Genomic DNA, 15,691 nt, shown 5'->3' on the forward strand with positions numbered 1-15,691 from the left:
CATTTTTAACTTCATGAATTCGATTGTGGCAAAATCGCAGAAAAGAAACCACAACTAACTGGCAGGCTTGTGAAAATGGGAAGTGCATATAATCACATGAAAATTAATCAGCCAGACGAGTTTGACTTCACTTTTGAGTTGGACTTAAACAAACTTTTAAATGAAAATGCACACATTCGCAAAATTACATCCGACAGAAACCGACGATTGGTGCTTGTTGACTCCGAAGGAGAGCGTCCAGATGTTGCTGAGTTTGATATTGTCGGGTACCCTGAGGATCCAGAACTCGATGAACAACTGGACATAAATGGTAATAAAGATGCACACAGGTATAAAAGCATGCTTTCTGAACATGGAGATAGCTTTATGCTTAACACAGAAGCAATTGCATTTGCCCTGTTCAATGTGTTAGATTTAGTAGTTTCTAACTTGGATCTGCCTGCAAACTGGAGCCATGGAGGATATAACTATCCGAACTACAGTGGACTGCGCCTGAACATTCCAGCTTACCTTATACAGTTTGCTTACCACAGTCCGGGTACAGAAACACCGCTAATGATTTCTGTTGATTTTGCTCCGGTGTTAAAACTTCCAAACAATTTGAGATATCAGTCAGGGGATTTAGTTGACGAGTTTTTGGATGAAAGTGGCTATATAGAATATCCGTGGCTACGCCTCGGACGTGGTAAAGTGAAAGGGTGCTTTAACGGCCAGGCAAAAGAAAAATGGCTTTCCACATACGCACCCGACTCTATTCCAAAAATCGTCGTAAGAGTTTGTAAAGCTTTACACAACATGGTAAAATTGAACACACCGAGATACTTGAGCAAAATGTTAGCCTTAAGAATTTCAGATCTTCGAAAACTAAGAGCAAACGATAATGAAAATGCTGATCAAGAAATGAATGCCTGTATATTTGATATGAAAATAGGAGATTATACATTTAAGATGAGGGAGTTAAAGTCTGACACAGATTATGCAACTGTTTTTGATGTAAACGAAGCCGTTGGAGAAAACCATTACGTTCCGTCATATATATTCAAACGTATAGTAATGGTACTTATGGCTTTGGATGAGAGTCAGGGAAGGAAATGGACTCTTAACGATTTGCCAGATCTGGTGCTAAGCGTTTTTATGATCATCAATGACCTAATTATATCAGTAAATCAAGCCACATCAGTATTTAGCGAATCACGTCATACACGATCCGGAGGGGTCATTTACATGAAGCCTCGCTCCGATATTGCAGAAAAACAACCATCTGTCGGGCAACAAGTCCAAATGACGGAACAGTTAGAAATTCAACTGGACCATTTCCAAAATAAATATGAGAAAACAGATATATACGCACGTTCACGAAAAGAAACGGACCTTAAAAAGTGTTTAAAATGGTACTTCTGTCTACATAAAGCAATTAGGGAAGGAACATGTGATGTTACTGCGAAGCTTTTCCTTCGTAATCAGTTCAATGAAACTGCGAAGACGAAAGGGCTAGAAGATGGTATTGAAAGGGTATTGCATTTACTTAAATGTGTAGCCGCGGGAGAATCAAAAGCTTCTATTAAGGTTTACAGAAACCCGAATCAGGATGAAAAGTTCAGTGTTGAAGATTACTTGATCACTCGAAAGGAGCTAAGCACTTTGATGAAGAATAAGAGACTTTCTGATCCTTGAGTAAAATTGCAGCAATTTTAATATTAGTCCTAGGGTCGAGTGTTAAAAACTGTAATATGCAAAAACAATCCAGCAAGCTTGCTAAAAACAGATATTTCTATTCAAGTGCCCCTCCGTTCATGAAAAGCTGTACGTACAAAGGCAGTAATTCGGATATGCCTCCATGGTCCATGGTCGAATGTAGTCCATAACAGTATACAGTGCCATTTTCCCGCCTAGTATTAAAAGATTATTTTCATGCCAGATATAAGATTTACTGATGCTAAATTGTTAGGAGGAATGTATATGGATGATTTCAAGCCGCGTTATGTGCTTGAAGCACTGTTTGTAGAAGCTGTTGGTTGAAATAATTTCCTGATCGTCTACCTATCGTTTTCATCACGTGTCTCGGGCACGTGACCATGGTTTCATTGCATTATGGTCAACCCGATATCTTGTTGTTTTTATTGCCTAAAGACAGATCTTCAAGACAAGGATAGTCTCAAAAGAAGTAGAAGACTGAAAATGCTGATATAAAGACTTGTTATATATACTTTTTACATAGTAAATAGTAGTGGAGGCATGTAGTACTGTAAGCTATATATTATAGGCGTGTATTTTACGGTACAAAGTACGGGATGGCATCGACTAAATTCCTGTATTAATTACCGAAATGGCCGAAACGGTATAATACCACAAGTAGAAAATAGCAATAAAAGCCCTTTAACATTTTATAAGTTTTAATTGATACTGAAATGGTATGTTATATTTATAAATGATGTTGAAACAAAACAACCAAAATAATTCGTAAATGCGTTGCTTTTGTAATAGTTCTTTGGAGGGGTGAAAGTTGTTAACGTTCATTGGTAGTATGCTTCTCCAGTGCTGGTCTTGTGAATTGTTACTTGTATCTATGATCGGATGTAGACTCTACTGTCTGACTGTTTTATTAACTTACGGATTCCGTAACTTACGGAAATCGTATATAATCTGCACTTGTACTGTTTCTTGTATAGATTTTATATATACTGTTATTAACTGACGGATTTTATTCACTTACGGATTCCGTGACTGACGGAAAATGTAACCTTGCGGATCTAACGTAAATTTTAACCATATGTCCGTACTCACGGATGGAAACTGAAGACGAACACTGTATTTATAACCTTTTCAGCATTAATTTCCGTAAATTGTAAACAGTCTTTTTGAGTCTATCCAATGAGCGTGACTTACGGGTTCTCTCGACCAATGAAAATGTTCCGTTAGTCTCAGGACTCTGATATTCCAGTTCCGTACAAAACGTAGATCCGTTAGCCGATTTAAACTAGGGAACTGTTTAATTGCATGTACTTTACCATAAGAAAAGATACATTTCGGTTCTTTGCTCGGATAATGGTATTCCAAAATACCTGTGTTACTTAAGAATGACTTTGGGTAAATCAGTTGTTTGTTGTGACTTACGGAAACAAGATTCGCGTTTCGGTTGCACTTCAGGTTGAATTCGAGCTCCTCAGGTAACTGGCAGGCAGTTTTACGTAAAGTTTAATGGAAAAACCATTAGTTTGTTCTTTGATTTATATGTAGTTTGCATGAGAGCAGCTCATACGATTTTAGTGAGACAGTAAAATCGTTTGTCACCCGTTTCCGCGACAGGGTAAACTTCCCCATAGGATATAAATATCTTCTCCAGCTTTTTATATAAGGACTCTCATTAGTTTTCAGATAGTGAATGAAACAGAAATTAGTTTAAGTTTGGTCTTCATTACTGTAAACAGAAATAATTTATTGATAACCCCGTATTTGTGACTTTTTTTTTGTTTTGTGTTGGGTTTAACGCCGTTTTTCAACAGTATTTCAGTCATATAACGGCGGGCAGTTAAACTAACCAGTGTTCCTGGATTCTGTACCAGTACAAACCTGTTCTCCGCAAGTAACTGCCAACTTCCCCACATGAATCAGAGGTGGAGGACTAATGATTTCAGACACAATGTCGTTTATCAAATAGTCACGGAGAACATACGCCCCGCCCGAGGATCGAACTCACGACCCCGTGATCCGTAGACCGACGCTCTACCTACTGAGCTAAGCGGGCGGGCTCGTATTTGTGACAGATTGGTCTTTGTCAGTGTACATTTGATAACAGTACCAGGCTCTAACCTATTAATGTTTTGCAATGATATAATTTCATTCATTTTACGACGTTTTAAACCCAATAAAATACTTCAATGAAGATACATGATCAAATTAAGTAATAGAAAGAGCATTGAAACTCTCGGGTAAACGATTTATACGAGGGGGCGTAGCCCCCGAGTATAAATCGTTTACCCGAGAGTTTTAATGTTCTTTCTGTTTTGTATCATAGCCATCCATATATGGTAGTTGTAGGCGTTCCACATTGCCATATACAGCAGTTCAGTGAGTACTTAAAATCCTTGCTTTACAAATGTGTAAAGCCCTGGTAAAATAAACCAATGCTAAAGCAGAAAATCAATAAAATACACTTCGCTGTCTACTGTTCCAGACACGCTGGCATACTTTCCTATCCAACAGTGCGGTAACTAGCGTGCAGGTATTAAATACCTGCACACTTTTAGTTACCGCACCCTGTATTCAGTGTATACGAATTACCTGCACCAAATTTGTTAAGAAAAAACACCGAGGTATGATACAATTCTATTTTATTGAACTTGTTTATAGGACAGTGGCTTACGGAGTATCTTCTTACGTAACATTAGTGTAAGTTTCAAGTTAATTGGGTTGGTATTGATAAACGGTTATGAGCAAAACGGAACTCAGTGGTAAAAGCAAATAACTGCTCTTAAATTTGCCATTTCATTATGTTGTTCATGTATGTCTCTTAACATCTAAATACAGTTTGAGGACATGGCATGGTGTACTTTTACAGTAATCTTGAAAAATGTCCTTTTGTTCACATTTTGCTTATCAATTTCTTGTGTGGCTAGAGATTATCAATGAAAATGATTTATCAAAGCTATTTACAGATATTTTCCAGACTGAAATGTTAATACCATGCCAAGGATGTTATCTTTTAGTGATATTTAATTGTGTAGATTTTTCAGAAGCTCTGTTCTCTTCTAGTCCTTAAAAATGACTCCTAGATGTAAAGACTTAATTTTGGATCCACAAAGAATCTTTTGAGGAGAAATTGTGTCATTTCTGTGACAGTTCTAAGTAATTTTAAATCGTTAATTGTAACCAAAAATATACTGATAAAATGTATTTATTTATGTTTATGTAATTGGTTTTTCATGACATTCATTCTGTTTCTTGCATTTGATGAGAATAAGTTTGCAAATTCGGGGAAAATGTTTGTACTTGCCTATAATTATTGGTTTATTAGTTATTTCATGGCTTTTGCTGTTAACACTTTAGATCTTAAGGAGAATAAAATAAAACTTTTAGAGTTTATGTTAACTTTTATTTGCCTAAAATATACTGGATTTTTATGAATCTTATTATGAACAGAGTCATATGCAGATTGTGAAATTTTCTTACAATATTGACACATATTTTTAAGCGACGGAAGTTGAAGAATTTATTTGTTTTTGAGGCCCAGGAGGTAACCCCGTTTATTATTTGTTATTATTTTAATTACCTTCAATGCTTGAAAGCAAGCATGTTTAAATTTGTAGAGCTATTAAATTCAAACAATAAAGTGATTTCAAACAAGTTAGTCACATACCTGTGCCATGTTTTTAAAATAAGAAATTCCGGTATAAATATATCATTGTAACTTAACTGACGATATAGTTCATCCTCTGCTTATATTTACATAAATGTATGTTGCCACTGATGTTTTTGCGTGATATTGATATTATTATACTGATTGAGTATATTTAGTTTGATATATTGACCTTTTGTTTGTATGTATAACATGTATGGAAGAGGAACGTAAGTTCAATTCCAAAGTTACGAAAATAAATTATCTGTTCTGTTCTGTTTTGTTCTTGTAGCAGCTTATAGACATATTAGAACTTTGCAGCTATGAACGTGTGTTTCATGAGTGAAAGGTTATAACAGATTTATAAAACACTGAACTTACTCTTGTGTGTTCATTTACCATGTGTTGATCTCTGTTATAATCAAAGTGGTGTGTTAATAATTTTAAAAATCTATTATTGCAGCAATAAGAATTATAAAAACGTTGAAATTATAAAGAGTATAGAAACAACCAAGAAAGTGGTTTAAACCTTTACCCTACTAAATTTCTAAAATGAACTGGTCTATCATTCAATATGGGCAGTACCATTTACTATTCAAAGGCGTGTCCGCCTAAAATTTACTGACAGAATAGCGAACAGTGCAGACCATGATCAGCCTGCACTGATGTGCAGCCTGATCTTGGTCTGCACTGGTCGCAAAGGCAGAATCACTTGTCACCAGCAGGGTAAAGGTTAAAAGGAAACATGGCTTTTCCATGAAATAATAAGTCAGTGGTGTCCGTCTTCCTGAACATTGAACGCTTTTGTGGCGAGGATGAAAGAACGACACTACGACGCTATAATAAATTAGAAAATTGTTGTTTTCGCGGAGTGAGGGGGGGATGGGACGATACTTTGCTACGTGTATCCTTCTTTTGATTTTTCAGCCTTTTTGGTCGGTCGACAGAATAAGACAATGAAACAACTAAAAAACACAAAAACAAAGCAACAGGAAAATGTCGTACTATCATTATGGCATGGGCAAGAACAACGAGACGACAACACAATGAATTCATACAAAAACTAAGTCCTTTCTTGAAGAGTGGTATATTTTGTATACGATGACAGATTGAAATACTTCATTATTTTCACATAGTCTGGAAAGGCATTCCGATCCTGCTCTACTGAGAACGGTTGTAGACCACGTCGCCTGTAAATAATCTTAAAATGTTGTTGGCTCTTTTACGAACTATCTTTAAAGATTGTTGAGTATTGTCTGAAAAAAAAAACGAATTGGTATATATGTCAGTATTTCAAATACGAACATGTAAATATTTCTTTAGACTTACAGTCTGTTGAGATCAAATAGTCTGTAATAATATTAATTTCTTCACACTGACACTAAATTATTTTCTCAGAAAAACATTTTCTGTCTAGGCTCATCTCAACGTTAGAGACAGATGCAAGAGATATTGTAAATTTTTTTAGACAGTGGTATCAGAGAGGATTGATTTTATGGCCAGGTGCTTTACATTCAATGACTCTAACGACTGATGCCAGTCTAATATTTCTTATGTGTATTAATTATATTATGTTGTTTAATTACTTTAGAGGCAATGACGGTAACAATTTCTTCTACTTTAGTAAACACGGGTTGCAGAATGTCTACAAGTAATTCTTCTTTTTTATACTAATGGAAACATAATAATTTTGATGGCTTCTACTACTCCGACTAAAATAACTTTACTGGGATAAAAGTCCCGTGTATGGGTGCTTTACACCTGGCATGCTAAAGAACCACAGACGCTTTTGAATTGGAGCGTCTTTTGTATTTTGCACTGTCCTCCCACTACAATATGAAGGGTTCGCCCATATGGGTTACCAGTGAAGACTATATATATTTAAATAAACTTGAATACGCAGACACACACGTGGTAGCATTGTCAACATGTGTTTACTCTCGTTTTAAAACACTCATTGAACATGCAAGTAAAAATTGTTTAGCTAGAATGTATGTAAGGACCAGTCCGTGGGAAAACCTGTATCATGATTATTTAAAATACTAGAAAGTCATTGGTTTTTTCTGGTATTTAGGCAGAAAGTAGAAACTATATATGGTATACTGTAATTTTAGTTATCTAAGACAAACAAATTATAAGATATTATTTGTGTTGTCATAGTCTGTGTTCAGACCGTATGTTTTGTTCAAAGGAGATAACTCCTGAGGCTATTCAAATTTTGTATAATTATGTCCCTTGTCTTCTCAGAGCCAGGACTGTTGAAGTCAGAATTTTTACAGAATTATTTTGTCAAAAAAAAAAAGATTATCTAGTCGGTAGCCAGACTAGTGTTGTCACAAACAACGAAATACAAAAAAGAAACACCCCCATAGTTCATAGTTAAAATACATGATGAAACATAAACAAACAGTTAAGTTAATTTTTACAAAACTCTTTTCAAAAACAGTCTCTGAAATGACTAATTAGTGATTAATATTTGTTACATAAACGACATAATCACGCTAGTTTAGAGCTCGACGAGTTTTATGCATCCGCAGTGTTTTTGATGCCATTGAGCTCACTTAAAAGTATGGTATCACTTAAAAAATATCGGAGTGAAAGACGTATGTCCTTCAAATGAAGCGTTTTCTTATGCTTGATTATTTTGTCATTAATGCATTTTTTCTCACGAATGACTCATAACAAGAATAAGAACCAGCCGAACAATATTCTTTGTCAAGTAGTACATACCTTGAACCTTATGGATGGCTCTTCCAGTCAAAGAGAACATGTTGTCCATGCTTCCCGTCAGTCCACCGCCTGAAATTATTTCATGAAATTAATCCTATTCAATAATTAAAGACTGTATATGTCTGAAAGCCAAAACACCATATAAATATCCAGTTTCTTATTAACGCCGCAAAGAATACTAACTACCAAAGCAGTAGATTGAGGCAGCAAAAGGATTCAGAAATTCATGCCAGAAAAGCAAGGTTAAGCAAGCAAGTATAACAGTTTGTGACGAATATTAATCGAGTTACCTCCCATGAAACCCATAGGGTCCATAAGATTATTTCCTCCAGAAAATTTCTTTGCTCCACCTACAAAATTGAAGCAAACCGAAATAGGAACTGCACAAGCGTAACAAAGCATGGAAAAAAAGCTAGAAATACCGACGACTATGCTGTAATAAAGTTTAACACAATAAGTAGTCAAATACATGCATAAATTTTCGCCATTTAAATACATCTATTTCTTCAGTACTCACTTAACGAAATTACACAATTTAGGAGCGCAAGGGTATAACTGTCATATATAAGTACTTTGTTTGAAAGGTATTTTATTTTATAGCAGCATGCAGCAAAGCAAGCCCTGTCAAACAGTACCTGTCATAGAACCTAATGGATCAAGAGGGGAAGCAGCTGGAGAAGCTTGGTTTGATCCTGAAAAAGAAACTATGCACCAAGTGTACGACCAGCAGTTTTTTTTACAAATAAACCACATAAAAAGCGAAGTATTTATCATTATTCAGCTGTTACCGTCAATACGCCTTACCATGTATCCAAATATTGTAAACAAAATAAAATTCAATATGTACACGCTTCTTCCTCCTCATATTATGTTTAGATTGTTAAATATATGCCTTCAATGAACTCGTACTATTTGACAGAAGAAACCAAATTGTAATTTCCTGATATTCAGCTTCATATGGAATGATAATGAATCAAGCACCTCCAGTTCCCGAAGATACACGAGTACTCGTTCCGGAATTCATACCCGTCATCGGATTCGTACCGCTGGAACTTCCGGGCATCATCGGGTTCGTACCGCTTGAACTTCCGGGCATCATTGGATTCATTCCACTGCTACTTCCGGGCATCATTGGGTTCATACTACCTGAAAAAAGGAAAAATGTGCGACATGACTACTTTAGTCACAAGATGCTTATTGAGAACTATTTTTCATTGAATAGCATAATTCTCACTCACCTACGGGATACTGTTTTGTGCATGTCCTACCATCGTCAATCGCCTTATCATCAAAGCGCGATAGTAGGATGGCGATCGCAGGATAGCTGGATGTTATGATAGTAGGGTGACGATGGTAGGATGATAGAATGGCGATGATAGGCTAGTAGGATAGCGATAGTAGAATGGTAGGATAGCGACTGCAAGATGATAGGATGATATTCTGTCATCCTACTATCAACCCATCGCTATCCTACCGTCCTACCATCGCTCTCCTACCATCCTACCATCGCCTTTTATCCTTTTAAGTGACATTTGAAAGACGTTGAAATTACCTCCTATAAATCAATTTATAATAAGTGGTGTATAATTCTTTGACATAAGGTCTGCCATGCTCTGAGCGGCGTATTTCATTATTCTTTGGTACAATACTAAGGCTTATTATTCACAATCCATATCACCAAGCAAGTGTATGTGCAGTACATCAAAATTACATTTAAAAAGCATGCAAAGTAAATATTAATACGCGGGAATAAAAGGACGGAATGTGATGGTAGGAGTGTAGGACTGTAGGACAGTAGGACAGCAGGATATTATGATAGTAGGATAGGATGGTAGGACTGTAGGATGGTAGGATAATACAACAGAAGGATAGTAGGATGAATGGATGTTAGGATAGCGACAAAGAGTAGTAGAAAGACAATATATCATTCTAGCCTCATACAATAGCTATTCCACCATCCTAATATCGCTATCCTACTCTCCTACAACCACCATCTTGCCATCCTACTTTTCTGCTATCCTACCACAGCGTTTTGATAATTAGGCGATGAGCGAGGGTAGGATATGAACACTTGAAATGTATTCCGTACTCACCTCCTCCCATCATAGCATTTGGATTAAACATGTTCATTCCACTTCCGCCGGATGTCGCTGATGACCCGCTTGTACTCCCCGTGCTACTTCCCCCGCTGCTACCACTACCACTGCTCGTTTGATTGGGGTCAAATGTTGAGCCACTTGAAGATCCACCAGATCCAGCAGAGGTCCCTCCCGAGCTTGCCGTACCTGTTCCCATACCAGTATTACCTCCTTGCATGACAGTGTTACCCCCGTTGTTAATGGCGTTTGAGCCTGCCATCATACCTTGGGCGCCGGTCATCAAGGTCGAAGCATCCGCCTTATTTAGGTCGGTATTACCGCCAGCACCTGAAATTTATGGGAAGACGTCAATGAATCATGTCAAGGTTAATCGTGTAATGCACAAGCTGTACTATTGCAATGATATGAGGAAACAATAAGTATCCTTTTAAGGTCTTTGGGATATGCAATGTTTAAAGAAACTGTTTTACATGACATTGCTTATATCGCTAAAAACAGCTGAGGTTCATTTTGCGTTGCAAAGTCATCATTTTCCATATTTCTACACACATATACTGAGTATGCAATTTACTGGTCATTTAAGTTTTTACCTCCAAACATGTTCAGGCTCATTCCCTGTTTGCCAAGTTGAGCGTTCATTTGACCCGGATTAAAGTTACCCACATTGCTTCCACCCGAACCTGAAAACACATCTAGATTGAGGTCTTTACGTGATGAAGGAATCTCGCAGAATTGTTGGTACATATTGAAACGACGTGCGTTCTTGCGTTACTGCAAGTATCAAACAGTGTAACCTAACCGCATTTAGTTTCAGATAAGATATTTATATATATTTATAAGTTTTGTGTTTCTAACTAACAACACTAGACCGCGATAGAATGATAAGGAATATTTCATGCTGGTGCACGCCGTCGACAAACTGTTCGTGATTGCGCGTTGACGCGCGTGTCAAGACGAAATAAAATGTTTCCGAGTCTCGCGTTGACATACATGCAATAGGACAACTCAACGAAATGTGCAACATAGCCGCGCGTGAAACAACGAAACATTTTATTTCGTCTTTGCACACGCACCAACAGAACAGTATGAACTTTTTGCTGATGGTGCGCTCGCAAACACGAAATAGAAAGACTTTAATAACTTTCTCATGTACCAAGGAGTCGGTGCTTAATGACGATAGAAATTTTCAATGTTGCATCACTGGTTTCACAGCTACAAGATATACTGTTGGAAATAATGCTGATACATTAAATGTTTAATCAGAAGTGGCTTTACGGCTTAGTAGAATGTTAATGTACCTGATTGTGCCTGAGGACCCATGACCAAACTCATATCTTTGCCTGAAAAAGGAATGATATTTTTAAAATCAGTTGAACTAAGTACATTCTTTTTAACTAGATCTACATGAAAAATTTAATCACTGACATAATGTCTTATCCACTGTAACCGAACTGTTTAGAAACTTAGATACATAGCCTATGTGTATTTTACACTCACCCATCATAGGATTTAGTGGATTGAAGCCAGAGGTCGCCATGGAATTTGTTGCAATAGGATCAAACTTTGGTGTTCCTGTACCACCTCCGGAAGTACCAGTTCCTGAGGTGCCCGGTGGTACATTGTTAGCAGATCCTCCTGTCATTGGACTCATACCACCGCCTTGTGATGTACTTCCAGATCCACTGCTGGACTGTGATGAACTGGAAGCGCCGGTTCCCTGGCCACCAGCAGTACCTGTAGCACTTCCAAAAGAGGATGCCTGATTGGACGCGCTCCCAAACGCAGATGCAGGGTTCGAACCAGATGGAGATCCTCCGCTTTCTGTTGGGCTTGTTGCTCCTCCTGCAGATGCACCCCCTCCATTTCCGCCTCCAAAAGCCCCACCAGATGGAATATTCTGGGATGCATTCATGCCCATTCCGTTTGCAAAAGATGGCGACGAACCTCCGGTACCAGGTCCCGAGTTCGCTGCATTGGGGTCGTATTTGGCTCCTGTATTAATTACATTGTTAGGATCGTAACTCGGGATCCCTCCTGATGAACCCGTCATGGCAGAAGGTCCTCCCGTCATAGTACCGCCCACTGCTGAACCTCCTGATGGCTGACTTCCTGCTTGTAAAAAGTTTTTTACTTAATTCATTTTAAGCATTGATAAATGTAAAATGTACATTTGTTTTTATAATTTAGGGAAATCAAAAGAGTTTTATACATCGACACGTGTAATTTCCTTATGAAAAAATTGCCTACGAAGGCACAGAGGGGTTAGATAATGTTATATCATTGCGTGCGCACGTATTAGTTCCCACGTGTTTAAGCAAAAGCAATCACAAATAAGTGCGCACGCGATCGCAAATAAGTGCACACAGAATCACAAATAAGTGCGCACGCAGTAGTAGTTCTAGTGGTAAAACATTTCGTCAGAACTATTTTATGAAGGATTAAAGTACCAGTTATTACGTGCGCGCACATGTCTTACTTCGTGCGCAAGTATTAGTTATTATATTCTCATGTATTAGTTATTACATGCGCACTTAACGGTTAATACGTGATAACACGATAGTATGAAAATATTCATTGCACCTCTTAGACCGTAGTCAACGCATGGCGAAATATTTACAATTTTAGCAAATCTTTGGGAAAAAAGGCTTGCTTATCATAATTATAGGTACATTCCGTAAAATACATACAAGTGTTCACGACCTCGTAACTCCCAAAGATAGTCCATATATAAGCCACGTCCTACAGATAAGTCAAGTCAGTGATGTGTAAATAAATCGGTTTGCAAAAAGGCATTTGGGAGACTGGTACCATGTCTATTGGAATACCTTTAAGTACGCACCGAATGCATGTTGAAGGTAAATATACTCAAACATTTTATACAACACAAGTTGAGTGAAACCCTCGACTCCTCGAGAAGTACCTGTTCCTGTTCCAGAAGATTGTTGTGTTGCACTCGAGGTGCCACCAGTTCCGGTTCCACCAGACGTCATGGCATTTGGATTAAACATGGACATACCTACATTATAGTCACTAAACCGTTAATATAACAAGAACATACATAATATTCAAACGAAAATTCCTGAAGATTTCAGGGTCCTAATAACTTCAAAATAAATCAGATAACTGGAATACAGAATATGAAATGTCTGAAAATGACACTGTCGTAATCAACTCTTTACAACAACATAAACATGTAAAATGCGTTTCATTCATAAAGTAAAAGTGTAATGTGTAAAACTTATGCTAATGCATACTCATGAATTAGCACAGCCTCAGTTGCCGAGTGGTTAATGCCGCTTGCTTTTAAGGAAACTTGTTCCTCACATCTGTTAGTTTGAACCTCGCTCCGGTCGTCGTGTGAAGATGCTTTCCAACTAGCTTGATGAAATCCGGTGGTTCTATGAGGGTAGCAGAAATATCGCCTTCAGGGGTACCTCCTCCACCGTAAAAGTTGGAAAGTCGCCGTATAACCTGGTGTGTCGGAGTGACTTAGAAACCATCAAAATGAATAAATAAAACAAACACTGATTACCGCCACTGGTGCTACCTCCACCTCCGAAGGAATTGGGATTGAAGCTCGCACTCCCACTTGTACTTCCTCCACTGGTACCACCTCCACCTCCGAAGGAATTGGGATTGAAGCTCGCACTCCCACTTGTACTTCCTCCACTGGAGCCACCTCCACCACCGAAGGCATTTGGATTAAAGTTCGCCCCAATTTGTGAGTTGAACTTATTTGGATCAAAGTTACCGAACATGCCGTCTCGTCGCTGACGTTCGTGAACATGTTCGCGAGTGTAAGGGTCACTATGGTGGCCAGAATGCCAAACGGTCATCCCCAGATCATATTCAGTGTGACTGGGTAAGACTGATCTTATCTTCGGATATGCTGAATCTGTAAACCATACAATATTCCGAGTAATATCTGTTTTCATTATTCCTAAACAAAGAGACCAAGCACCCCCACACAAACACACTTCAACACAGAACATGGATAATAGTGTACTGTCTTGTAAGTATTTATTATTCCTAAAGTGCTTTGTTGACTTATAATGTTATATAATGCAGTCAAAAAGCGCTGTAATTGCAACCGGGTAACTGCGTGAGATCTCTAGAAGAATAATGGTTAAGTGTGTGGCACTCGTACACGGATTACGCAGTTGGAAGAGTTTGGTCTCGAACTCGCTGTTTCGTAGTCTGGCGTTTTACCTTTTGATTATTAATCCGCTCTTGAAGATATTTGACTTCAATTGCCTTTAATGCCTATTAAGATAGTTAAATGCAAATATATATAATAAATTAAATGTGTACAGAAAACAAAAAAAAAATGTATTTACATCTAGTTATGTACAAAAAGGAAAAGATTAATTCTCATGCTTACTTGCGTGCTGAATGTGAAATCCTAATGGGTTTTGCCCTAACGACACCGAAATGACGTGGAAGAAAACGAGACCGATCAACTCCATTGGAGACATATTTTTCTGTAAGAAAGTTTAAATAAAAGGTTATGTAAAAACCGACCTTAAATATCCTTAAGTATAGGACAAAGGTCGGAATGACCGATAAAATGAAGAAATGTTAGAAATATGTCAAAAAGCTAATTTAATCTCTTTTTTTCCATATACAAACTTGTCAAAATTTACAGTTACCGCAATGATTGAATCAGTTTTAATTAATTAAAATATAGCATGTATAAATATACAGACTATTGACCCGGCAGCTCCGTGATTTCTTTATTCTATTTCAAATAAAATTTTGTTATAATAGCCTTATCTTTCCGAGCAATTATCAATTATTACGTAATTTAGGTCGAAAGTCAAGTGATATTTATCACGTTTCTGTATACATGTAGTATGAATTATTGTCATAAAAAGTGGAAAAACTAAAATTAATCTCTTTCAAAATCATGCGAAATAATAATTTAGTAATGTTAACATAGCAACAAAGAATAGACATGCACAATCACAAGGAATGTGAATCCACTCGAAAGTTTATAAAACCTGTAGCCTGCATTCAGTACTTCAGTACTTCTACTCACAGCGAAAAAAGAAAATGTGCAAACCATGCAAAATTACAAGGGTGTTGGTGCCACAACATCTGATAAAAATAATGTACGCATGTCACACTTTGTAAACACATTCTTTGTTCGAAAAATCAAAACTGATTAAATGTGACATCATTCGTAAGATATACCCCCAGAAGGGCAAAACCGTTTTGACACTAAAGTTTAGTGTTTTGGTATGTTGATACGGTAAAAGTTATTGTATATTGACACGCTTGTTTTGCAACATTAATTTTCTTTTCTTCTAGAGTATCGGTTTTGTTTCAAAAAACAAAGAAATCTATATCGATCTTCTACTATGTGTGGCATTAAATGCACTTACTTTTTAGTGAACATTTTGACGTACAATATAATGACATTGTTTTAGTGATGAAGGATATAATTGTGTTACTTTCAGTAGTTGTATTATGCGACGGTAGGTTTCTAAAATTATTACGACCTGAAAGAACAGATAATTTTATTTAT

The 15,691-nt window shown here is 37.2% G+C and overlaps 2 protein-coding genes across 3 annotated transcripts in view; one reads left to right on the forward strand and one right to left on the reverse strand.

Moving 5' to 3' along the window:
• Positions 1 to 8,000: 8,000 nt before the first annotated feature.
• LOC123545242 (loricrin-like) lies at positions 8,001 to 14,639 on the reverse strand. The gene is made up of 11 exons (XM_053530418.1): positions 14,546 to 14,639; positions 13,688 to 14,059; positions 13,085 to 13,180; positions 11,662 to 12,273; positions 11,463 to 11,504; positions 10,755 to 10,844; positions 10,159 to 10,491; positions 9,047 to 9,211; positions 8,701 to 8,757; positions 8,356 to 8,415; positions 8,001 to 8,134 (listed from the first exon to the last, which is right to left on the reverse strand). Exons 1-11 carry the CDS (start codon positions 14,637 to 14,639, stop codon positions 8,001 to 8,003), a joined length of 2,055 nt encoding a protein of 684 aa, XP_053386393.1.
• An 846-nt stretch (positions 14,640 to 15,485) lies between these two features.
• The window catches only part of LOC123525496 (cadherin-related family member 2-like), a 29,525-nt gene continuing 29,319 nt past the window's right edge, over positions 15,486 to 15,691 (forward strand). For both annotated transcript variants that reach the window (XM_053521306.1, XM_053521307.1), the window contains exon 1: positions 15,486 to 15,641. In XM_053521306.1, coding sequence (XP_053377281.1) covers positions 15,539 to 15,641 — 103 coding nt within the window. In that variant the 5' untranslated portion in view covers positions 15,486 to 15,538. The remainder of the gene's footprint in view (positions 15,642 to 15,691) is intronic.

Source organism: Mercenaria mercenaria, chromosome 1 (assembly GCF_021730395.1).
Source record: "Mercenaria mercenaria strain notata chromosome 1, MADL_Memer_1, whole genome shotgun sequence".
In the NCBI taxonomy this organism is placed as follows: Eukaryota; Metazoa; Mollusca; class Bivalvia; order Venerida; family Veneridae; genus Mercenaria; species Mercenaria mercenaria.